The following is a 24,145-nucleotide window of genomic DNA, read 5'->3' as shown; positions in this document are numbered from 1 at the left end:
TCTTCCTAGGCTACCTCAGCACCCCTGAGAACACTTCCACTAGGAATGCTCCTCACCCCACAGGTTATGGGGATGGGAATCTTGAGGGAGCAAGGAGAATACAAGACACAAACTCCTAAAGTTCACTAAATAAACTGACTCAATTTGCGACTGGCTGTAGAAAGGTCCAAGCTTGAAGGTGCTGGCAAGCAAAGTACAAATGGGGATGAAGGGCGTCTGAGCAGATACATAGAAATCTGTGAAGGTAAAAGGAAAATTAGGCTGAAAACTGGAAGAACTGTCCAGAACAGGCTTTGGAAGCAGCATGGGGGTGGTCCTTTCTCACTATTTACCATGCAAACCTTGATCACCCTACATAAGCATCTACAATAACCTAGAATGACTACTTGTTCCCAGATACCTTGGGTTTATATATATATATATATATATATATATATATATATATAATTTTTCTTCATCATTTGCACCTGTACCTGTTCTCAACCCCAGCAGAACTTTCCCCATCTTTTTTTATGTGTATGTATGTATGCCATGTTCATGGGAGTGCCCAAGGAAGTTAGAAGAGACGCCAGGTTCTCTAGAACTAGAGTTACAGCTGAGTGTGAGGTGTTCGAATGTGAATACTAAGAGCCAAAATAGGGTCCTCTGCAAGAGCAGCTAGCACTCCTCACCCTTCAGCAGGCTCTCCAGCCCCGAGAATTCTGTGAAGACTCAGTGCTGCTAGCGCACAGTAACCTCTCACCGTCTCTTCCTGCCCCAGGACGATGATGTTTAGCTATCAGTAGCCGTGTTCTCTGAAGTACAGTTTCTGATTTTTGTGATTGTTTTGTGCTGGTGGTCCAAACCACAGCTTCAAACACACGAGGGAAGCATTCTATCTACTGAGCTGTGGACGCAGCCTATGGTGCATCTATATGTACGCACACGCATTCGTGTGTGCCTGTGTGTGTGTTATTTTTAAGAGCAAGCAAACAAAGGTCTGAGGAATAACAGCTCCCTGAAGCAAGAAAGGGTTCTGGAAATAGGTTATCCTTTTTCTACCTTTTCAGACAGCACTTCCACTATGTAGCCCATGCTAGCCTGAAACTCAGAGCTGTAGCCAAGGATCACCTTGAATTCTTGGTCCTCCTGCCTCCTATAATGTTTGTATTATAGGCATGGGCCTCCATATCTGGCTACCAGAACATATATATATATATATATATATATATATATATATATATATATATATTAAATATAGAATGTTTCATGAATTTGTGTGTCATTTTGCACAGGGCCATACTTAGCTTCTCTGTATAGTTCCAAGTTTAGTGTGTGTGCATCTGAAGCGAGCACCCAAAATACATTTTCTAAAGCCACCAAATAAGATCCTTTACCTCATAGTTTCTGAGTTTGAACTAATTTGCAAATTTATTGGAAACAGAGCTAAACCAGGACTGGCTAGTACCAATGAAAAACAAGGGAATGCGGAGTTTACAGTAGAGATAAACATGAGCGAGCATGGCCTAGGAACACAGGTTCAGGTTGTTTAAATCCCATGTTTCGGTGTGAAAACAGTAGACCCAAAGTCTTTGGTCTCTCTGAAACTCACACTGCATACACCAAAAGGCTATGTCCTGCCACTATGAAACGATGGCCCTGTAAGAACCAGATGACTCAGGTAGGCCAAGCTGGGGCTCTTATAGAGCTAGCCTGGGACTGCAGGTGAGGTCCGCTGTTTCCGCACAGAAGTCAAGAGGCCCTGGGTTGGGATCTGGCAGTAAGAAGGCATTGTGTAGAGTGTGGCAAGGATGTCTAGTAAGCTCTTGGAGTTTGTATGAAAACAGCCTGGTGCTTATCGTCTCAAAAGAACCAAAAAGAAGAAGAGGAGGAGGAGGAAAGAAAAAGAAAGAAAGAAAGAAAGAAAGAAAGAAAGAAAGAAAGAAAGAAGAAGAAGAAGAAGAAGAAGGGAAGGAAGGAAGGAAGGAAGGAAGGAAGGAAGGAAGGAAAGGAAAAAAAGAAAGGGGAAAGGAAAGGAAAGGAATTTTCCAAATGCTGTCTACTCACCATAATCATCAGATGATAAGACCTTATTGCCAAAGACATGACACCTTTGGTGGCTGGACATGAAGAAACCAAACTGGACCTGAAGCTTCCCCTCTGCTGGTTAGCTTCCATAATGCTAAAAGTGCTTTGCAGGCTCCTGGGAGGGACGTCTCATCAGTAGCTTTACCCAGCAGCAGTCCTGTATCCTGCAACGCTAACCTGCCAGGCAGCAAGTGTCAACTGGCAAAATAGTGCATGGCTGCTATGGGGCTAAACACTGGCTCATGATTACATTAGAGGGCTGTTCCACTCATGCCTAGTTCTGTAAGCCTGCAAAAGCCCACAGAGGGAGGCCATAGGCCACTGGGGACACTCACTACCGTTGTTTTGCTAACTGAACGTGCTGTCAAGCTGCCTTCCAATATCTGTTTTCTGCCATTAGGTTAGTGCTGGCCCAGTCTTGGACAGAGAAGCTTCTTCTTCTAGTAGAGCAGCCCATGCAGAGGCTCCTAATTGGTCGAAGAGCTAAGAATAAGCAACTGTTTAGTGCTCCGCCATAAATGGGACATCTCTCTCAATCCTCACAAGGCCCAGGAAACAGGAAGGAATTGGGAGCAGAAAGCATGCAAGAGCTGGAGGATGGGGAGGGTTCTGGGAAATGTTGTTTTCTGGGAACAGTGTGGCTATTGCACTCACTAGCTCACAGTTCCTATGGTTACAGGCACCAGATCACACCAGTCAATAATGCCAGCATGAATGGTGGAGAGACCCCTGGGCCCTACCTCTATCTAACCAGCATCTGTATCTGATGGCTGCTGGGGAAGGGGAGTTCTTTTTCTTTAGAGACATGATCCCTGGTAAATTGTCCATGAGTGGTCAGGCAGTACTAAGAGAACTATTCGAATGAGGAGGAGGAGAAAGAGGAAACAGAGGAGAAAGAGGAGAAGGAAGAGACCAAAGGTTGGAGGAACTGGTATTGTGGGTATCCAAGAAAATGGAGCCTAGATAGCTATAATATGCATATTATATGTATACATATAATGTATATACATATATATATATGCACTATAAAAATTTTTTAAATAAATGCATGCAGGTGTGGTGGCTCACACATACAATCCCAACACTCTAGAGGCAGAAGCAGGTGGATCTCTGCGGGTTCAAGGCCAGCCTCATCTACATAGCCAGTTTCAGACCATCTGGGGCTACATAGGAAGGAAGGAAGGAAGGAAGGAAGGAAGGAAGGAAGGAAGGAAGGAAGGAAGGAAAAAAGGAAGGAAAGAAGGAAGGAAAAAAGGAAGGAAGAAAGGAAGGAGGAGAGAGGAAGGACTAGAGGGCAGGAGGAAAGAATGGGGGAAAGAGGAAAGAGGAAAGAGGGGGAGGAGAAATTCCTAAGTGAGTGTGAGGAGAGATTTTATCTAGGTAAAGAGGGAAATAGAGTCTTTGCTCTAAGGGCAAAGAAGGAGGCTGGAAGGGGAGGGATCAAAATGAGAGAAGTGTGAGCAGAGTTGCTGGGCAAAGACGTGGCTGGTGGCTGAGAAGCCAAGGCTGAGCACCAGAGGACTGGTCGTCAGGGATGCGCCTGGAGCTGGGTGCAGGGAGAAGAGCTGGTATATGGGGATTTGGTGAGGCACACACAGCATCCCTCTCCCACCCGAGGCTCCCGAGACAGTCATGAAAGCTTAGACAAGGAATCTCAGAGTCCTTTCTCAAACTTAACAAAGTCTGCTGGTGGGACCTAGTCACAGTCCCATATGCATGAGGCAGCCAGCTTGTTGATCTGGTGGAGGGGATAAGGGTCCAGTGTTCTTTCATTGTAAAGCAATTCTATTACAAAGGAAAACGTGTTGAGAGACTGAGGATAGGAGCCGGAGGAGATGGCTGAGTGGGGTGCGTGCCTGCTGTGTGAACATGGGTTCAGCGTCCCCAGCACCCACGTAAGAAGCTGTCCCTCACCGAGATCCACTGCACGGTGGCGCAGACAAAAACTAAAACAAAAACAAGTAGCAACTGGGCAGGAGAGGAGTGGCTTTGAAACAGATTTCCAGCAGCAGGTGCTTTGGCGGGCTCCAGAAAGTTTTCAGACGTGACAGTGTTGAGCTGAAATGTAAATCTGATTGGCTGTCTACCTACTACCCCAGGCAGAGAGTGGGAAGTGTCTTGTACTGTCTGTCTGTACTGGCTGTCTGCTTTAACCTGCACAGAACAAAACTTCCTACCAGAGGCAGCTCTCAGCAAGCTGTCTCAGAACACTCTCGGTGTTGCTCAGGGCGCCAGCCTCACGGCTGCAGAATTAAAGGAGAAGGTGGCGGCTGGGACTTTGGCCCTGAGCTTTACGTGCCTGCCACTGAAGATCTCGGGAAAACTACTTACAGAGTGTACGCGTATGTAACAGAGGAGCTTCCAGGATTCATAAATGCCAATTTCCCAGGGGACCCACTTCGTGGGAGGTCTTGCAGTGCCAGTTTATGCTTTGAAAAATCCTGGAAAATACAAGTCTATGTCAGCATTTGCTCCAATTTTCAACACAGTGCTCTATCCTTGGGGTAAAAAGGCCTTTCATAGATTTTTGGGACCAGATTAAAGAAAATGGAAGGAACACGATTTGACCTGTCTTGTGAAATCTTATTCCAGTTTCTAGAATGATATGTTAATTGATAAAGGAAAAGATAGCAAGTTTTTGTGTTTTTGTTTTTGTTTTTGTTTTTGTTTTTTGTTTTTGTTTTTGTTTTTTTTCAAATTGGCAGTTGCTTCATGATAACTTCGTAGTTTCCTGCACAGAAAAAAAAAATCCCTGTTATTTTTAGGCTACAAGAAAGTTATGATCATAGCTACGACTTCATCATAACCATCATCACTGACCACATCAGGCATCATGCAAAATACCCGAATGCACGAAAAACTTCATACAAGAGAATATTATCAGGATTATAAAAGTTGAAATAAGCAGAATTGCAAGTTAAAAATAAAAAAGGCTAGGTTCAACAGAGGTAATCCCAATGCTGGGAGGCAGTGACACGCTGGTCCCTGGGGCTTTCTGATTAGTCAGCCCAGACTACTCAGTGAGACCCTGTCTGAAAAGAAAGGGGGGGGGGAATGACAAAGGAAGATGTCTGACAGCCCCAAGACCCCGCATGCGAGAACAAGGGCATGTGTACCCAATAAGAACACTCAACAAACTAGGAATATAAGAGTGTGTCCTCATACTAACCAAGAGCATCTGAAAATAAACAAACAACAATGATTCCACGTTTAATGGCAAACTTTCTCCTGAAGAGATGGAACCAGACAAGAATGTTTATTCATGGCTTCTATTACATATGCTGAGAACTCAAGCCAGGGAAACCAGACAAGAGAACCCAAAGCCATCTGGATTGGACAGAGAGAGGTGCGGCACCATTTGACAGAGCAATAGCTTCCAGAGTGCGCCTTGCCCTCAGTACTTCGTTCTAGAAAGAATCAGTTTGTTCCGTTTTCAGAGCAACTGTTGAGGCAGGTAAAGTGGATGCCACCTGTCCAGCACATAGCATGAAGTCCAGACTGATACATGACTCTGCACAGGAATATCACCAACACGAGTGCATCGAATCAAACGAGAGACATGTACACACAAGTGTGTATCAAAACCATGACCAGGCATGGTGTCTCATGCCTGTGATCCCAGTACTTGGATGGCAGAGGCAGGTGAATCTCTGTGAGTTCAAGGCCAGCCTACTCTACAAAGTGAGTCCAGGACAGCCGATGTTACACAGAGAAACACTGTCTCAAAAAACAACAAAAATAAATAAATAAACATAAAATAAGAAAGTTTGGAGCCACCACTAAGTTGGCAACTGTCGAAAGAACAAGAACACACACAGAAATAAATAATAAAGAGCAGGGACACTGGATTCCTCAAGTTACCGGCAGAATGGTATGCAAAGCATACAAACAAAAAAAGTTTCATTTTTTAAAAAAATCAACTGAGAGAGCATACAACCCAGCAATCCCATTGCTAACACAGATGAAGAGTCAAAAGCTGGGTCTCAAAAGGGCATTTGTACTCCCAAATTTATAGCAGTATATGGACGGTCTATGGCTGAAGGTGAAAGCAACATGTGTCAATCAATTAATGGCTGGATAATCAAAACACTCACAGAAGAACCCTTCCTCAGCCTTCCAATGCTGCCAGGTAAATGAACACGAGGCCATTAAGCTAAGTGAAGCAAGCTCGTATGAAGATGCAAACATCCCACTTGACACTGATTTCTAAGCAGTATCCAAAACTGTCAAATTCAAAGGCACAGGGTTGGGAGTGTAGCCCAGTTGGTAGACTGCTTGCCTTGCACACACAAACCCTTTTGTTCAATCTCCAGTACCACATGAGGAGGGCATGGTGGCACAGGCCTGTGATCCCCGCACACAGGAGGTGGAGGCAGGAGGATCAAAAGCTCAAAGTCAGCTTCAGCTACATAGCAAGTTTGGCAGCAGGCTGGTCTACAAGGGAACCTACTCAAAAACAAATATATATATATATATATATATATTACACACACACATAGTAGAAACAGAGCTGGTAGAGCAAGCCCCAGTACGAGAAAAACAAAAACCCCACAAATACAGAACAACAGAAAGAATGATGGTTATCAGACTCCGGGAGAAGGAACAAAGACGAGTTTAATGAGTACAGAGCATCAGCTTTTCAAGATGAAAGCATCCTGGAGATCTATTTCACAGCGTGAATATACTCAGAACTTCAGACCTGGCCACACAAAAACAATTAAGATGATAAATTTTCTGTTCCTTGGGGTTTGTGGTACAGGGGTTACACTGCACGGGCACTCTACCACAGAGATGCCTGTTATACTTTATTTACCACGGTGGGGGAGGGGGAGTGTTCTCCAAGAAGAAGGATTTAGCTTGGCTTGTGACAGCTGTGCAAATGCTGTTCCCTGGGATAACATCAAACCTCCCATGCAAAAAATGTGCTTTATCTGTGCTTTCTATTTTACGTAAACAACATAAAATACCTAAAAGACGTGTGAGGGGCTGCAGAAACGGCTCGGTGGCTGAGAGAGATTGCTGTGCAATCATGAGCACCAGAGTTCAGATCTGCAGCCCCAGTTCTGAGATGGGCAGGGGCAGGGGGGTCACCGGGACTTTCTTGCTGCCACCTAGACAAGAAAATGTGAACTCCACGTTCAAGGAGAGACCCCGCCCACAGGAAGAGACACCGGAAGACACTTAGCTTTCTCCTTGGCCACTGTAACATGCATACTAGTGCACACTCTGTGTACACACTTAAACACACATACACACACACACACACACACACACACACATACATCTTTTAAAAACCTTTTTTAAAAGATACAATTTAGGGTTTGGAGAGATGACTCAGTGTTTAAGAGCGCTTGCTGCTCTTCCAGACCCAGGTCTGATCCCCAGTACCCACATTAGGTGGTTAATGACCTCCTGTAATTCCAGCCCAGGGGATCTAATACCTTCTGCTGGACTCCAGGACACCTGCACACACATGGAAGGCTCACGCAGGCATACACATATACATATACACATACACACACTTAAAGGAAACCTTTTAAAGGATACAATTTAGTAATTAGTGTTTTCAGAGCTGACCTGTAGCTCAGCTGCAGAGTGCACGCTTAGACAGCTTAGAGTTCCTGAGTCCGGGTCTCAGTTAATAAGTGCTCTGGAAAGGCAGCAAACGCTCTGACGCACAGATCCAGCTCTCTACCTGCAAGCCTACCCTTCTATAACACTCTCGTGCCTTTCTCATTTATAGATATGCATAATTAAAGTTCTTAAAGATTTTCTTACTTAAATTATGTATATGAGTGCTCTATCTGCATGTACACCTGCAGGCCAGAAGAGGGCATCAGATCCCAGTATAGATGGTTGTGAGCCACCATGCGGTGGCTGGGAAGTGAACTGAGGACCTCAGGAAGAGCAGCTGCCTCTTAACCACTGAGACATCTCTCCAGCTCTGCATAATTAAAATTTTATAAATATTTAAAAAATAAATAAATAAATAAAATAAAAGAGTCGGCTTTGGTCTCCAGTTTGCTGGTACACGTGATAAGCTCTCGCCTCACGTGGACTAGGAGTCCATTCTAGAGGCCAATATGAATGACCGTGACCCCGCAACACATATTGTGGGTCCCCACACTATGTTCTAATTTCACGAAGGTTGTTTTTTGGGGGGCGGGGCAGAGCTGAGAGAGTTATAAACCAAGACACTTTCACATCAGGGAAGACATCAACCAGTGCTTACAGGAAACCATGGAAACCTCTGCCACAGGCCTCAGACGTTCTCTGGCCGCATCGTGAGTGGTGGGACTCAGGGTCTGTTGTGTATCTTAAACAGATTTACCTAATAGTCACAAGGATGTGAGGTGACACACAGAGCGGGAAATAATTGGCTCTTGAGGAGATAACTTAGCTATGCATCTCTGACATTCGGGCTCACCACAGACAGATGTTTAACATGTAACATGTGTGTACAGCTTTTTCTGGGAACTTCAGTTCACATGCTTAAAGGAGGCCAAGGTTCAACTTCCTTTGTTTCTCAAGTCTAGATTCCTCTGACTCGGGTCACCTCCCTGTGCTGCTTGCCCTGCGACATCAAAGATGTGGATCTGAGAGGCCCTAGTGGCCAAGGCGGTGCCAGGTTTTTCCTAAGCCTAAGATTAGTTCCTAGGGTCTGAGGGTTGGAGCAATACTGAGAATTCGGAATGCACAGGCCCTGGTCAGAGTGGAGTTGATGCTCCTTCCTTGGCCATCAAAGCCCTCAAGAGCCTACAAAGAGGCAGAAAGATGCAAAGAAACACAAAACCCAGCAGGAATATCACTGACACTGTTGGCATTTTATGACAGATATGGCACTAGTCTTAAGCCAAAGAACTCTCTGAAGGTGTTGACAAGGCCCCGACGACTGTCCTGTCTGTGAGCTGCAGCGTCTAGCAGTCACACCACTCAAGACCTCATGAGTGTCATCAGTGGCCAGCTAAGAAACACAAATGAAGAAGCATGCTGAGCACACACTGTAATCCCAACACCACATAAGCCTCGTGAGGCAGAACACACCCGTAAGTTGTAGCACTCAGAAGTGGAGGCAGGGGCATTAGGACTCTCAGGTCATCCTCAGCTACATTATAGAATTCGGGACCAGTCTGGGCTACATGAGGACCTTGTCTAACAAAAACAAAAACAAACAAACAAACAAAAACAAAGCTGGGCAGTGTTTTTAAAGCCAGCACTTGGAGGCAGAGGTGAGGGATCTCTGTGAGTTCGTGGCCAGCCTGATTTTCAGAGCAAGTTCCAGGACAGCCAGGGCTACATGAAGAAACTTTGTCTTAAAAAAAAGAAAAAGAAAAGAAAGAAAGAAAAATAAAAAGAGAAAGAAAAGAGGAAACTAAAAGAGAGACAGAAAAAGCAGACCTTCAAGAGGGCCCTTTCCTAGCCCTCCCTGGGGTTAGCTATAACTGGAATGGCAGGCTGTAGTGGCCTTCAGGTCAACAGAAACTAGATGAATCCTTGAGCCACTTCTAGTATGTTATTTTATCAGCACGTGTTCAACTACTTACTTTCATCATGGGACTAGTTCCCCGCCTGCCGGGCCTGTGAGGGCTGGAGTACTTCCGAGGGAGCCTCAGTAGGGTAAGGCTGTGGCAGGAATCAGATAAGGGGGTCCTGACAGCTGGGGGCAACAGTGTCCTGCTGTCCGCCCCTCCAAGCCAACAGCATCTGCCCTGCCGCAAGCCCAGAGCCTTTTCTGTGTAGGGCCCAGCCAGATGTGGACTCAGCCTCGGAGGACGTGTTCTTAGCTCAGCTGACCCCATCCCATGCGCAGGAGGGGGGCTCAGGGGTATGAGCATCTGCTTCTGGATAAAGCCACCTGGGAGCCACAGGGGACACAGAAATTTCAGCCCCAGGTCCCTGCCTCAGCCTCACAGGACACTTTATCATCTTGTTTTATCTAAATGCTCCTCTCTCTAGCACCAGCTCTGAATGTATAGAATCAGAGGGTTTTAAAGTAAGGAGGGAATGGGAGGCAGGTGGCCCCAGGAGCACCCTGAATGTGCCCTTCTGGCCCTCACTCTGCATCAAGAGCCAGGCAGGAAGCTCTCAAGGGCATTGCATAAGAGTAGAGGGTGGAGAAGCCTGGGGTGGGGCTGGAGAGGTTCGTGCTGACCCCAGCCAGCATCCCTTGCACAGTCCAGAGAGCTGGGAGCAAGCAAGACCCCATTGTTTGAAGATGAACAGAGAGTCAGACTGATGCAGCCGGGGTTGGGGGCTGAGGAAAGGAATGAGAACCAACCGACACGGGCCAGCACAGGGGAGGTGGGCAGGAGTGGCCCTGCTCAGAAGACCTGGCAACCAAACAGCTAGAGGGCTCTCGAGACGCAGGCAAACACTGAGGTCAGCCTGCTCCCACGGAGTCCAGCCCCCAGGCCCTCTCCCCCACTATAAGAGCCCCTGCCTCAAGTAGGGTGATAGCAGTAGGCAGCCATGGCCAAATCCCATCTACTGCAGTGGCTGCTGCTGCTGCCCATCCTCTGCAGGCCGGGTGCAGGTGAGTCCCCCAGCCCCCCTCCCAGGCAGAGAGGCCCTGGGGGCTCCTCCGAAGGCACACTTAGTGGTGAGGAAGCGGGAGGACTCAGAGCTGCCTGGCCTGAGTAACGGCCACCTTCTGCAGTGAAACTGGGTTGGAGGCGGGGTGAAGGCAGGTGACAGGTGTAAACTGGATCCTGATGGAGGTTGCTCTGACCCCAACTGTAGCTGTCGGGTCGACCTCATCCCTGGATTGTGCACAAGGCCCTAAATTCTGGTGCCAAAACCTGGAGCAAGCCGTGCAGTGCAAAGCCCTGGCACACTGCCTACAGGAAGTCTGGGGACATGCAGGAGCCGTGAGTAGCACCCCAGGGGCACTAGAAATCTGGAGAGAAGGGGTTGGCGTGGGTTGTGAGTGAGCCTAAGGGAAGAGGAGCTCCCACAGGGGCTGCGGTGGCATGGAACGATGGTATGGTATACCGTACGACATAAAATGGTGGGTAGGGCGGGCTGGCATGAAATAGATGTGATGACACAAAAGGGGATGACTAGGGTGGGAGGGGATGAGAAAAAGCAGGATAAAGCAGTGAGCTGGATGGACGGTGTGGGTAAGATGAGATACGCCGGGACAAAATGGACGGGATGGAAGGTACTGGGTGGGAGAGAATAGATGAGGCTAACTAAAACAGGACGGCTCAAACGGATGGGAAGAATGGGATACAATTCGCACAACTGGAAAGGCGGGACAAGGGTAGACACTTATACCTTGGAGAGACCTGCCAGCCTGTGTCTGAGAAAGCCTCGCTCCCTGGAAACAGCAGCATGCTTCCTCCCTTGCCCACTTGAGACCCTTTTTCCAGAACGACCTGTGCCAAGAGTGTGAGGATATTGTCCACATTCTCACAAAGATGACCAAAGAAGACATTTTCCAGGTAATGGAACCAGGTCCTGCATGATGTTTAGGGAACAAGGGATGAGGGGGCCAGTGAGGAGGAGCAAGCTCCCCAGAAGGGTGTCTCCGGGCTGAGGTGAGCCTCCATCTGCTCCAGCCACACAAGGGCACATGGAACTGAGCTTAGGGCTGGAAGATGGCTCAGTGGCTCAGAGCACATACTCTCCTCAAAGACTGGGTTCGGTTCCCAGCACCCACATCAGACAGCTCACAATACTCCAGTTCTAGAATAATCTTATGCACCCACAGGCACTTACCCACACACACCCAGTGAGCTCTGGTGGAGGCCTTGCTTCCGTGGGGGCAGACCTCAGCAAGGCCGGGCTAACCCTCCCTTCTCTGCCCTCCCAGGACACAATCCGGAAGTTCCTGGAGCAAGAATGCAATATCCTTCCCTTGAAGCTGCTCGTGCCCCGGTGTCGCCAAGTGCTTGATGTCTATCTGCCCCTGGTTATCGACTACTTCCAGAGCCAGATAGTGAGGACCCAGACCTGCCTGCCACACTTGCCACACATCTTGTGTGCCTAAGTGGCCACTTACTCATATAAGTGGCAGCCCAACACACACGCACCCCACAAACACACATGCATGGAACATTCAGCCAGATCCATACACAGCATCCACACCTACACCAGTCAATCATACACACACACAGACCCCCAGACACAAACACAGCACACACACACAAACAGCACACACATTTACATACACACACAGCACACACAGAGACACACACACAGCATTCACATAGGCATACACACACAGACATACAAACACACATGGAACATTCTACCAAATACATACACAGCACCCACACAGCCATACACACAAACACCTATCCATACCCACACACCCACGTATACCATTCAATCAGATACATGCACAGAACCCCAGACACACATCACTCAGACACAGACCCACCCACAGCACATACACTCACAGCATACACACAGACACACACACAGAGAAACTCTCTCTCTCACACACACACACAGACACAGACACACACACACAGAGACACATTTCCCACCACAGGAAACTCAGTCCTTTCCTCCAGACACCGGATCGGAGCCTACCTGCGCAACATACTACAGACATTCAGATGCCCTCCATCCCTCACTCATACACATCCACTTTCTTATTTATTCTCACACAATATGCTCACATTCACTTTCCCAGACACCCGCCCAAGGCACTACCTGATCCCATCCCTGTCTTTGTCCCTTTCATAAACTCTCCACCCAGCCTGCTCCCCATAATTCCAGACTCAAAGACTGTGGCTCCTGTGCATGAGCCTGGGTGGAGAGGGGGGTCCTTCCCGAGCCTAAAAGCCCTTACCTGTTCTGTGCCCTAGAACCCAAAAGCCATCTGCAACCACGTGGGCCTGTGCCCACTTGAGCAGGCTACGCCAGAACAGAAGCCAGAGATGGTGGATGCTATTCCAGGCCTTCTGCTGAACAAGCTGAACAAGCTGACCCTCCCTGCGCTGCCAGGAGCCCTCTTGGCAAGGCCTGGGCTGCACACACAGGTAAGCCAGCCCTCCCCACCCATGCCTCAACAGCTGCTTATGGGGAATCCAGAAAGCTAGAGTGGCCATTGGGACACATGAGCACTCAGAGGGGCAGAGTTAAGAAGAGACAAAACTTGAACCAGGCAGAGCTTGAACTAGGAGGCCGAGACAGCAAGGTGAGATAAGCAGGGCCTGGATGGTACCTCAAGCCTTAACCCCACCTCACTCTGTCCTTCCTCAGGGTCTCTCTGAGCAGCAGCTCCCCATCCCCCTGCCCTTCTGCTGGCTTTGCAGGACTCTGATCAAGCGAGTCCAAGCTGTGATTCCCAAGGTAAGGATGCCGTGTGCAGAACCACACAGAGCTCAGGGGGACCCCCAAGAGTGCACCTTCCCTCACCTCAACTCTCCAAGAAGGCTGTGAGGAGTTAGCTGAAGAGACACCCATGCATGTCCTCTACCCAAGGAACTTTGAGGCTCAGGTATGAGGCGTTAGGTCAGGGCCAGCCCTCTCTTTCAGCAGTTCACTAGCTGAAGGCTGAAAAGCCCTAGTTGTCACTGTAGGGAAAAAATGCTTTAGTGTCTCAAAAAAGAATGTTCACCAATAATCTCCATCCCCTCTGTCCTCCAAATCCATGGTGGCTTCTCCCAGTGGCCTTGTCAGCCCAGGGTTGTCCTGCCCACAAACTGTCAAGTCCTGTCAACACTGCTGGGGTCCTGAAGCCATGTCAGTAATTAAGACTCACAACAGGGCACTCATTCCCGCCTTTGTGAAGCCTGTGTTGTGGAAGGAACTTGCAGATTATAGAACCTGCAGGGTTCACACAGGTAAAATGACGAGAGTTGTTAGACAGGTAGGCCAGGGAACAACCCTGAAGAGAATCTGGGAGAAAATAAGACCAACGACATCCATCAATAAAAAATGAGCTCAGGGAGCAGGGAAGACGCTCATGGAAACAAGTACTTGCTGAACCTGAACTTGGATCCTTAGCACCCACATAAAAAGTTGGGGGTAGCAATGCACACTTGTAACCTACATGCTGGGGAGGCAGAAATAGGCAGATCCCTGGCACTTGCTGGCCAGCCGGCCTAGCCAAAAGGATGAATTTCAGATTTAGTGAGAGACTTTGACTCAAAAACAACAAGGAGGGACTGGAGATAAGGCTCAGCAGTCAAGAACACTTGCTGCTTTTCCAGAGGACCAAGCTGGGTTCCCAGCACCCCTCTCAGACAGCTCACAACCACCTGTACCTCCTGCTGGGGGAATCCAGTGCCTTCTCCTGGCACCCATAGGTACCTGCACACCTATACTCAGATACACACACATATAGATAAATAAAAACAGTCTTTAAAATGTAATACGGTGGCCAGACAATGGTGGCACACACCTTTAATCCTAGCACTTGGAAGGCAGAGGCAAGTGGATCTCTGTGAGTTCAAGACCAGCCTGGTATACAGTCTGAAGTCCAGGACAGCCAAGGCTACACAGAGAAACCCTGCCTTGAAAAGCAAAAAAACAAAAAAATAATAATGTGGGAGTGACTAAGGAATTCAACATTGACCTGTAGCCTCCACATATCTGCACACACATACAAGAACATACACATGCAAACAAAAACCCAGCCATATCAGTCTGAACAACACTGAAGACCAAGTCAAGGACCAAAAGCCTGAGCAAGACCATCAAGAGACAATGTGCGGACAGATGGAGACAGCCTCAGAAGAGCTGAGAGGGAACAGCCAGCAAAGTGGGGGATGGCGGTGTGTTGCCAGGGAAGCCAGAAAGCTGCTGACGACCATCAGGCAGGGTGAGAATTGGGCAGGGAATGCGGATGTGTCCCAAAAGGCACTGTGAGGCTTCCTAAGGTCAGAAGCCACTCCAGCATGCATGTCCTCCAGAAAGCAGGAAGCTAGGGAGAGAATAAGGCCAGCGGAGGCACGGGTGGAGTAGCCCAGCAGGAAGGCCCGTGTCACCCGTGAACAGTGTGGTCATTGACGACAGTGGCTATTGACTTGTGTCACCTAACAGGAGGAGAGCCATGTGTGGCTCGATAACAGGTGGGGACCTGAGTGAAATGCCCCATTTGGGAGGTATCACACTCCGGGTGTCCACACTCCAAACCCTCCCCCGCCTCAACCTCCTGGCACAAGGGGTTGTCTGTCACAAGGACTGAATAAAGCCGCACACCGTGGCCTCTGCTGCCCTTCACCTTAGCGCTTTCCTGGAACTGGAGTGGGATGGGAGAAGTGCTGGTTTTCCCAAGGGCCCCTAAAGTTGAGGACATGTCAGCTGTGGGGACCGATGGAAGGAGCTGTCTGTCTTCTTGACGGGTGGCCCTGGGAAAGCAGTCGGCCCTGGGTCAGGAAATGGGCTTTGAGCTCTAGCTTCGGGCCAGGCTGTTAGAAGCCGGAGCCTCGCCGCCCCTTTCGAGGGACTCCGAAGCCTTTGGAGCCGGATCTGGAGCTGCTGACTCTCTCAGTCACTCAGTCACTTTGAGTCACTGAGTCCCCTGCTGTCTTGTGCTCCGGTGCACAGCACTGCTCTCCTTCAGAAAAGAGAGAAAGGGGTGTGTCCGGGTGCCCACTCAGATGAGCCCAAATGAGACCCGCCTGCCAGAGGAAGGTCCCATGTGTCCTTTGTCCACCCCCACCCCAGGGTGTGCTGGCCGTGGCTGTGTCCCAGGTGTGCCACGTGGTACCCCTGGTGGTGGGCGGCATCTGCCAGTGCCTGGCTGAACGCTACACAGTGCTCCTGCTCGACGCACTGCTGGGCCGGGTGGTGCCCCAGCTAGTCTGTGGCCTGGTCCTCCGATGCGCCACCGAGGACGCCGCTGGCCCAGGTAAGCCTGCCGTCCCCTCCCCTGCTACCTCCTTCGCTTCCCCCCAACTCATCCCTACACCACACATGTGGGGAGGGGGGGGAAACTGACCAGGTGAGCGACGGGAACCAACACTACTTTAATTGTTTGTTTGTGTGGATATGGGTGTCGGGCCTGCATGCACATCTATGCAGCACGAGTGGGTCTGGTTCCCAGAGGCCAGAAAGGATGTCCAATCCCCTAGAATTGGAATAACTGACAGTTGGGAGCCACCATACGGATTCTGGGAATCGAACCCCAGTCCTCTGGAAGAGCAGCCAGTGCTCTTAACCCTGGAACCATCTCTCTACCCCCAGAACCAGCACTTGTACAAGATAGCCCTGGGGGAAAAGTTAAAACAGAGTCTTACTACACAGCACAGGTTGGCCTTGAGCTTGGTGCGATCCTCCTGCCTGAGCCTCTCAAGGGCTGTTGTGATAAGGTATGTGCCTCCATGCCCAGCCTACTGAACAATTTTGACTCTTTTCTCTTTAGCCCTCCCTGCTCTGGAGCCGCTGACAGAAGAATGGCCACTCCAGGACACTGAGTGCCATCTCTGCAAGTCTGTGATGGCCCGGGCCTGGAACTCCAGTGAACAGGCCAGGCCCCAGGCAATGCGCCAGGCCTGCCTTCACTTCTGGCTAGACAGGCAAAAGGTACAGGAGTGCGCACACAGGCAGGACCTGGGGCCTTAGCTGGGAGAGGCTCTGTCGCCAGAGACACACAGGACGCTGGACCGGAGCCGAGACGGGTAGACAGGAAATGATGGGGCTGTGAAATGATGGCAGTGTCACAACTGTAACTCACTAAGAGACATCGCTGGACCCAAAGCTTTGGGCTGTGCAGCGTCAACAGGCCTTCTTTCTAGGCCAAGTACAAGAAAAGCACTGTTAGCCCTAGGAGAAGTCGTGCTGTCCTTTCTTGGTTTCAGTCAACTCCTGTAAGCTGTCCTTCTGACCACACATGCGCACTGGAACACACACACAAATAAATAGATAAAACCTAATGTTAAGATATTTTAAGACCAGGCTGTAGTGGTACACTACATCTGCCGTAAGCAGGCAGATCTCTGAGTTCAGGGCCAGCTGTTCTACAGTGTGAGTCCAAGACAGCCAGGATCACACAGAGAAACCCCATCTTGAAAACAAACAAGTAAGCAAATAGACAGACAACCCTGAAGTTGATGCCTCTGTGAGCCTACGATAAATTCTCTCACTAGGTTGAAAAAGGACTTTCTTTAGAGAGAGGATCTCATGTAACTTAAAGCGATCTCGAACTTCGGATCCTCCTGCCTCCACCTCTTTGTTCTGAGACTACAGGCATGCACTACGCTTAGGTTCGTGAGGTTCGGCAAGTTTAAACTGGTGGTTTCATGCATGCTAGGCAGGCGTGAGATGACACTGTGAGGCACGCAGCTGATCCCTTCCCAGCTCCAAGACCCGGCTTCCCCACAGACACCTGTTTCAGATGGTCAAGCTTAGGTGGAGTCTTTCTTTAAAAGACTTATTTTATCCTGTGTGGATGCATGCATGAGCACCATATGTGTGCAGTGCCCAGGGAGGTCAGAAGAGGACAGCAGATGCCCTGACACTGGAGTTAAGGACGGTTAAGAGCCATCATTCGGGTCCTCTGGAAGAGCGGCAAGTACCTAACCACTGAGCCATCTCTCCAACCCTTAGGTAGAGTCTTACTAGTCAGCCAGGCACTGACAGAGGCAAACACACAATCAGAAGGTACAGAGTGGCCAAGGGAGGTAGAATGCTAGGACTACAGGACAGTAAAGTCCTGTCACAGACAGGGTCCTAATACTGTGTGTCTGTTTCCTCAGTGCCAGCAGTTTGTGGAACAGCACACGCCCCAGCTGCTGGCCCTGGTACCCAGGAACCGGGATGCCCATACCACCTGCCAGGTACACCCATTCCTGATTCCAGGACTTCCCTCTGCTCCCACATCCCTGCCTCCATGGCCCATGATCCTCAAGGGCCCCATGTCTTGGATCCTTGGGGTGCAGAGGCCCAGGACTAAGTATCTACAGAGCAGGCTTTGATCTCAGAGCAGCCAAGAACACGTCACAGTAGCGTGGGACGGGAGCAAGTACATGCCGCGATAGACAGCTGGGGCTGTGGTACGGCGTTCATTGTGAGAGGTGGTTGTGTGCCGTGACCAGTGTGTGTCACTGGTGGGGCTGTAGGACAGGACGGGGGTCTGCCTCATCTTTATGTCCCGGAGCCCCGTGACTGGGGAGTGCCTCAAGAGGCCACATCAAGAGTGCCTACCAGGCAGCAGGTGAGGTGAGTGGAAAGCTGAAGCCGCAGTGCTGTCTCTGGCAGGCCCTTGGAGTATGTGAGGCCCCGGCCAGCCCTCTGCAATGCTTCCAGCCCCCGCAGCAATGAGGACTTGGTCTCCAGGTGAGTCCTGGGCCCCTGGGGGAGGGGGAATGGAGCCTTACTTGCTAAGGTTTGGGAGCAGAAGGTCCTCCTGCCCATTCTGTGGACTGTATTATCTTACCACTCCCAGGCACAGCTCCAGGCTCCTACGGGCCTTCAGTGGTTCCATCAGGAAGACATTTTGGGGGGGACCTCCCGGCCCTCCTCACCCCATCCAGCCCTCCACAGTTTCCATCCAAGGCCTCCTCACATCTGGGCTGCCTGACCTTAAGGATATTACATGTTCTGGCTAACAGGAAGCCACACTTTACTGTCTACGCAGATGCCAGGAGCACCACGGTCACCTGACCTCAGGACCCGCAAGGCCCATCACTTTTCAGGATCCCTGTTTTCTAAGCCAGAAGTAGCTCCAAAACCAGAGTCAGGAAATGACTGGGGGCGGGGGGTGTGTAGAAGGACAACAACAGTAGTCTTTCAAGTGACCTTGACAGTCCAGGTCACAATGCACTCAAAGCCAGCAATCAACTGCGGACTCATTTATCCATTGTTCACGTTTGTAAAACTCAGTGCTGGTGACGGGGCTCTGCTGGTGTGCACAGCTGGCCCATCACTTCTAATTCGAGGAAGGACCCCAGCACTGTCACAGCCACTGTGGGCCCAAGTCCCCCAGGGGCCATCAACTCCATCTGGGCACGGACGTGAGGGAGGCTCTCAACATACTCCCAGGGCTCCAGGCCTTGCTTGTTGAAGCAGGAAGAGTGAGGGGCAGCCTGAGCTCTGGTCCTAACTGCCAACTGGCCAGTGGGTCCCAGACAAAATACACAGGCCCCTCTTGAGATGTCACTAGTCTAGCTGCAAATGGCCCAATGAAGGGGCTCTGGCACTTCTGAACTGTCACCATCACAGCAAGCCCCACCTCCCGCCAGCTACTCTCCCTGAAAAGTAGCTCCACCCTAACTCCCATTCCTTCCTCACAGCACCCTGTACCAGAGGGCCACAAGTCTCAGCCTGCACCCTCTGCCTGTGTGCCCCAGCTATAACCACAGCCCAACACCAGAGTGGTTTCTGTCTCCTCTGGGGACATGCACAGCGGGCTTGTGTCTTCTGGAAGCCTTCAGAAGGGGCTTCAGGTCTTCATGCCCACCACAGCCAAGCCCAGCTCCAACAGCTCCTGTAGACATCAGGGACTGAGAAGGACTGCCATGGCTCCAAGGAGACAGCAGTGAGGAGCTGGATGTGGCCACACCAACCCCTGGCTAACACTTCTGTGAAATACAAACTTTACAAGAATAAAAGATGGACACATGAAATATTATTCTAAGGGCTGTGGGTGAGGCTCAGTGGTGGGGCACTTTCCTAGCATGCACCTGAGTTGGATCCCCAGCACCAAAAAAAAAAGTTTTAAAGTGGTGTGGTGTCTCTCACCCCCAATCTCAGATCTCCGGAGACTACAGAGTGGGGTTGTGCGCATTGGAGGCCAGCCTGGGCTACAGATCTCTTTTTCAATAGGGAAAGGAAAAAAGGGGGTGAGGGGAGCAGTCCAAATATGCATATGAAATCCTCAGCTTGTGCATTTTCTTTTTTGTTTGTTTGTTTTTCCAAAAGGGTTTCTCTGTGTAGCCACGGCTGTCCTCGACCTGCTTTGTAGACCAGACTGGCCTTGAACTCACAGAGGTCTGCCTGCCTCTGCCTCCCAGAGTGCTTAGGGCTTGTCCTTTTTCAAAAGAGAGAATTTAAAATTCAGGAAGGGCTGGTGTGATGCTTCACTGAGTGAAGATGATTCCCACCAAGGCTGATCACCTGAGTTTGATCCCCAGAACCCACATGTAAGAGAGAACCAACTTCTGCTTATCCTTTGATTTCCACGTGCCCCTCACATATAAACATAAACATACACACGCATTCATGCACATGTAAAAGTTAAGAAATTGGACCAGTGACATGACTTAGCAGGTAAAGATACTTGCTGCTTGATCCCTGGAACCCAAGGTGGTGAGACAGTTGAGTCCCAAAAGTTGTCCTCTGACCTCCACCCTTACGCCACAGCTCACACGACACCCTCCTATTATATACACACAATATAGATACTGTAATAGTTTTCTCTTAAGTCAGGACACCCCTGACCTGGGTGAGGGTGAGCACCGCACACTCCAGCCATTATAGCTCCATATTTGTGGTGTTCTGCTGCTAAGAGAGAAAGGGTTTCTAGAGCTGAGGGGATATTTCAGCAGTAGAGTACTGCTCTGACATGCTCCAGTCCCTGGGTTTCATCCCAGCCCTGAAAAATAGATGGGCATAGGAAGAGGAGAGAGATTCTCTTGTTTTTCTGTAAGTTTACAATCCTGAGGGTGATTCCATGTTTGCCACGATTCCCTAGGCCAGTTAGGACTGTGCATTCTAGGGACCAGTTCTCATGTTAACACAATGCCTGAGTCACAGCGAATAAAGTCATGTTCCCTTGTGGAAAAACAAACAAACAACAACAACAACAACAAAAACAAACCAACACCACCACCAACAAAAAGCCCCTGTCCTTTAAGGGGCGGCAGGAGTCACAGCCTCAGCCTCGACTCTCTCTGCCTTACAGAGGCCCACATCTACTTCCTAAACTCGGCTTCCAGCATGAGCCCCCACCTGCCTTCTTTCGCCCCACAAGCTCCCTTCTTAAGCTGAAGGCACCAAAACATAAACATAAGTCATCCAGGGGCTGGAGAGACAGCTCAGCAGTTTAGAGAACTTTGATCTTGTGGGGGACCTGGGTTTGATTCATCCCACATGGTGGCTTCACCACCATCTGCGCCTCTGGTTTCAGAGGATCTGATGCCCTCTCCTGACCTCTGTGGACATCACACAAGCCCCTGGTGCACATACATAAATACAGGCAAATAAGTCTATCTTTAGTATTAAAGACCTAAATGCCAGATATGTCTCTTTACTTATATAGAGAGCTAAAAACTTTTTTGTATTTCTAATTATAAAAAAACTACATTTCTTACAGAAAATCTAGAAACTACAAACAAAATATAGAGCCAGAGCATACAATCTTCATCAGTCCCAGGAGGGGACCGTAACTCCATTCATGCTCTGAGCGAGCTCAGTGCACCGCCCTTCCAGAGCCTCTGTCTTCATCTCCATCACCCAAGCACCAATGCAAGCTTTCCGCTCACCCTGCTCTGAGACACAAATTCTTGGCCTCTAAACTTGAACTTTGTATTTTGTAAATGTACAGTAGATTATTGTCTTGAAAGTCACCCTTTTCAGGTAACTGAGAGAAAGGGAGCTAATGAGCCAAAGCTTGAAGGCAGGGAGAGAATGTGTGTCCCAGACAAACTCCTCTTCGTAGAGGAGTCTGAGGGAAAATCTGACCTATTTTTGCCTGACTGCCTTCACTCCTGGCTGGTGAATGCATCAATTGTTTCTGCCGCTGCCATCCTTCACTAACATAGGAAAAATTTGACCTTCCAATATGGACTGAATCCACAGCAGCTCTCCAGGAATCCTCCAGGCTTTCAACGCCAGATTGGAACCACTGAGGCACCCACCCTCACCCAGGGTGCTCAGCCTCTCCAGCCTGCACAGCCACTGGCCATGGCTGATGACCTGAGTAGGATCCCCAGGAACCACATGCTGGAAGGAAAGAACTGACTCCCACAAATTGTCCTCTGACCTCTGCATGCATGTGCTTCAATCCCTTGAAATTAAACAAAAAGAGTAAGAGCTGCTGAGAAGAAGGCACCACAGAAAGAGTCCATGGTGTGTTACACACAAGCAGCTCATGCTTGCACTCATCTAAGCACTTGGGAGACAGAGGCAGATGGAGCCTGCTCTATAAACGAGTCCAGAGCAGCCAGGGCTACACAGAGAAACCCTGTCTCAATAAAAACAAACAAACAAAAAAACAGAGAGAAAGACAGAGGGCAGAGCAAGCCACAACAGGTCCATCAAGGTGGTCAGCATTCAGAATTTATTGTGGCCAACATGGTGGGTCCACAACAGTATTATATTTCATAGATGCTGAGATGAACAGAAACCAAACACTTGGAGCAATGCCAACACAGATAAGCAGACACCAGTGTAGATAAGGGGTCCCTCTGAGGAGACTTGGCACGCGTGTGCACACAGACACACACACACAGGCTCTACATGGGTGTGTGCACAAACACACACACACAGAGTGTTCTGCTCAGGATAAGACAAAGTGCAAGCCACTTCCAGGGAAAAGGGGAAGTCAAAGGTCGCCGCAAACGTCTAATAAGGGACTGAGCCAAGTGTAGTTGTGCACACTTTTAGTCCCAGCATTCCAGAGGCAGGCAGATCTCTGAGTTCAGGGCCAGCCTAGTCTACACTGTGAGTTCCAGGCCAGCCAATGACTATATAGAAAGACCATGATGAAGAGTATGGTTTGGAGGCTCAGTGAGCCAAAACTTATTTACTGAGCAATACAATTCCATCTATGGCCCCACAGCAAATGACTAAGTTTTAAACTGTCAACACAAGCTATTTAAAAAGTTTTGTTTTTTTTTTTTTTTTTGGTTTGTTGAGACAGCATTTCTCTGTGTAGCCTTGGCTGTCCTGGACTTACTTTGTAGACCAGGCTAGCTTCAAACTCACAGAGATCCACCTGCCTCTGCCTCCCAGAGTGCTGGGATTACAGGCATGTGCCACCGCGCCCAGCCTTAAGTTTTAATTACTTTGTATGGGTATTTGTGTGTGTGTATGTATGTCTGTGCACCATGAGTGCCTGCTGCCCACAAAGGCCAGAAGAGGTCACTGCAACCTTTGGATCTGGTTGTGAGCTACCATGTGGGTGATGGGATCTGAATCCAGGTCCTTTGGACAAGCAGCCATTAACTGTTTAGCCATTAAGCAGCTCTTCACCACTGAGCCATCTCTCCAGCCAATACAAGGCATATTATATACTATTCAAAATCTTTCTTGTGCACATATGCAAAAATGTACAGCCTTAGTGGCTGGAGGATAAATGTGAATCTTATCCAAGTCGCTTTGTAATCTGTACTGTTTCCTTCCACTTTGCCAGGACTGGGCATGTACCACAGTGCAGGCCTAGAATTTACTTAACACAAAGCCCTGGGTTCAATTCCCCAAGAACCTGACATTTTTTGTTTGGTTTTTGAAACAGGATCTTACTGTGTACCGCAGAACAGCCATAACTCATGATTCTCTTGCCTCAGCCTCCTAAATATGAGAACAGTAGGCAGGCGCCATCAATCCAGCTGCGTGTGCACACTGCCGTATTTACTAGGAGTGTGTGCATGCTGGAGTGGTTAGTGTGCGTGTGGAAGACGGCGTATGAAGCCAGAGGATAACCCAGCTGTCATTCCTCATGCATTGCTTGCCTGGCTTTCTGAACAGGGTCCCTTCCTCGCCTGACACAGCAAGCCCCAGGGAGGGATCTTCCTGTTTCTGTTGCTTTGATACAACCAGACATGCCCTGCCCTTTCTCTCTTTGTTTGTTCATAAGTTTGGGGGATTGAATGCTGTGCTGTAAGGCTGTGCTTTAACAGCTAAGCCACCTCACTGATTCCCAGCCTTTGATTTCAATCTTCGTCCCCAGGACTCAGGGATGAGAACAGGGGCTGATGCTGCTAGGTGAGTGCTTCTCTGCTGAGCTCTATCCACAGCCTCAAGCTTCCCAAGGCAACACACACAGGTTTTTATCATCACTGCTCATCACATGGTGTTTTAAAAGGCTCTAACTTGCACTTGTTTAGTATGGGAGAGGGGCATGTGTATGCCACAGTACACATGTGGAGGTTACTGAATTTACAGGAATCAATCCTCTCCTTCCTTCTACCATGTGGAACCAGAGTTTGAACTCAGGTCATCAGGCTTGGTGGCATGT

General features: G+C 49.2%; 1 protein-coding gene, 1 non-coding gene and 1 pseudogene across 3 annotated transcripts; 2 read left to right on the top strand and 1 right to left on the bottom strand.

Moving 5' to 3' along the window:
* Positions 1 to 1,230: 1,230 nt before the first annotated feature.
* LOC132654401 (U6 spliceosomal RNA) lies at positions 1,231 to 1,335 on the bottom strand. The gene has a single exon (XR_009592055.1). It is a non-coding gene; the product is annotated as a U6 spliceosomal RNA (small nuclear RNA).
* A 2,601-nt stretch (positions 1,336 to 3,936) lies between these two features.
* On the top strand, positions 3,937 to 4,959 carry LOC110558889 (S-formylglutathione hydrolase-like; annotated as a pseudogene).
* A 5,485-nt stretch (positions 4,960 to 10,444) lies between these two features.
* Positions 10,445 to 19,498, top strand: Sftpb (surfactant protein B). 2 transcript variants are annotated; one of them, XM_060383534.1, is made up of 11 exons: positions 10,445 to 10,600; positions 10,807 to 10,934; positions 11,439 to 11,510; positions 11,882 to 12,007; positions 12,885 to 13,058; positions 13,282 to 13,371; positions 15,763 to 15,877; positions 16,391 to 16,551; positions 17,724 to 17,804; positions 18,226 to 18,303; positions 19,260 to 19,498. In XM_060383534.1, exons 1-10 carry the CDS (start codon positions 10,537 to 10,539, stop codon positions 18,286 to 18,288), a joined length of 1,074 nt encoding a protein of 357 aa, XP_060239517.1. In that variant the 5' UTR covers positions 10,445 to 10,536; the 3' UTR covers positions 18,289 to 18,303; positions 19,260 to 19,498. The 2 variants fall into 2 exon arrangements, with proteins under 2 accessions (XP_060239517.1, XP_021509724.1); XM_021654049.2 differs by having other exon boundaries at positions 15,694 to 15,877.
* Positions 19,499 to 24,145: the final 4,647 nt, after the last annotated feature.

This window comes from Meriones unguiculatus, chromosome 5 (assembly GCF_030254825.1).
Source record: "Meriones unguiculatus strain TT.TT164.6M chromosome 5, Bangor_MerUng_6.1, whole genome shotgun sequence".
NCBI classification, from domain to species: domain Eukaryota; kingdom Metazoa; phylum Chordata; class Mammalia; order Rodentia; family Muridae; genus Meriones; species Meriones unguiculatus.
This window is presented reverse-complemented; position numbering and strand designations above follow the sequence as displayed.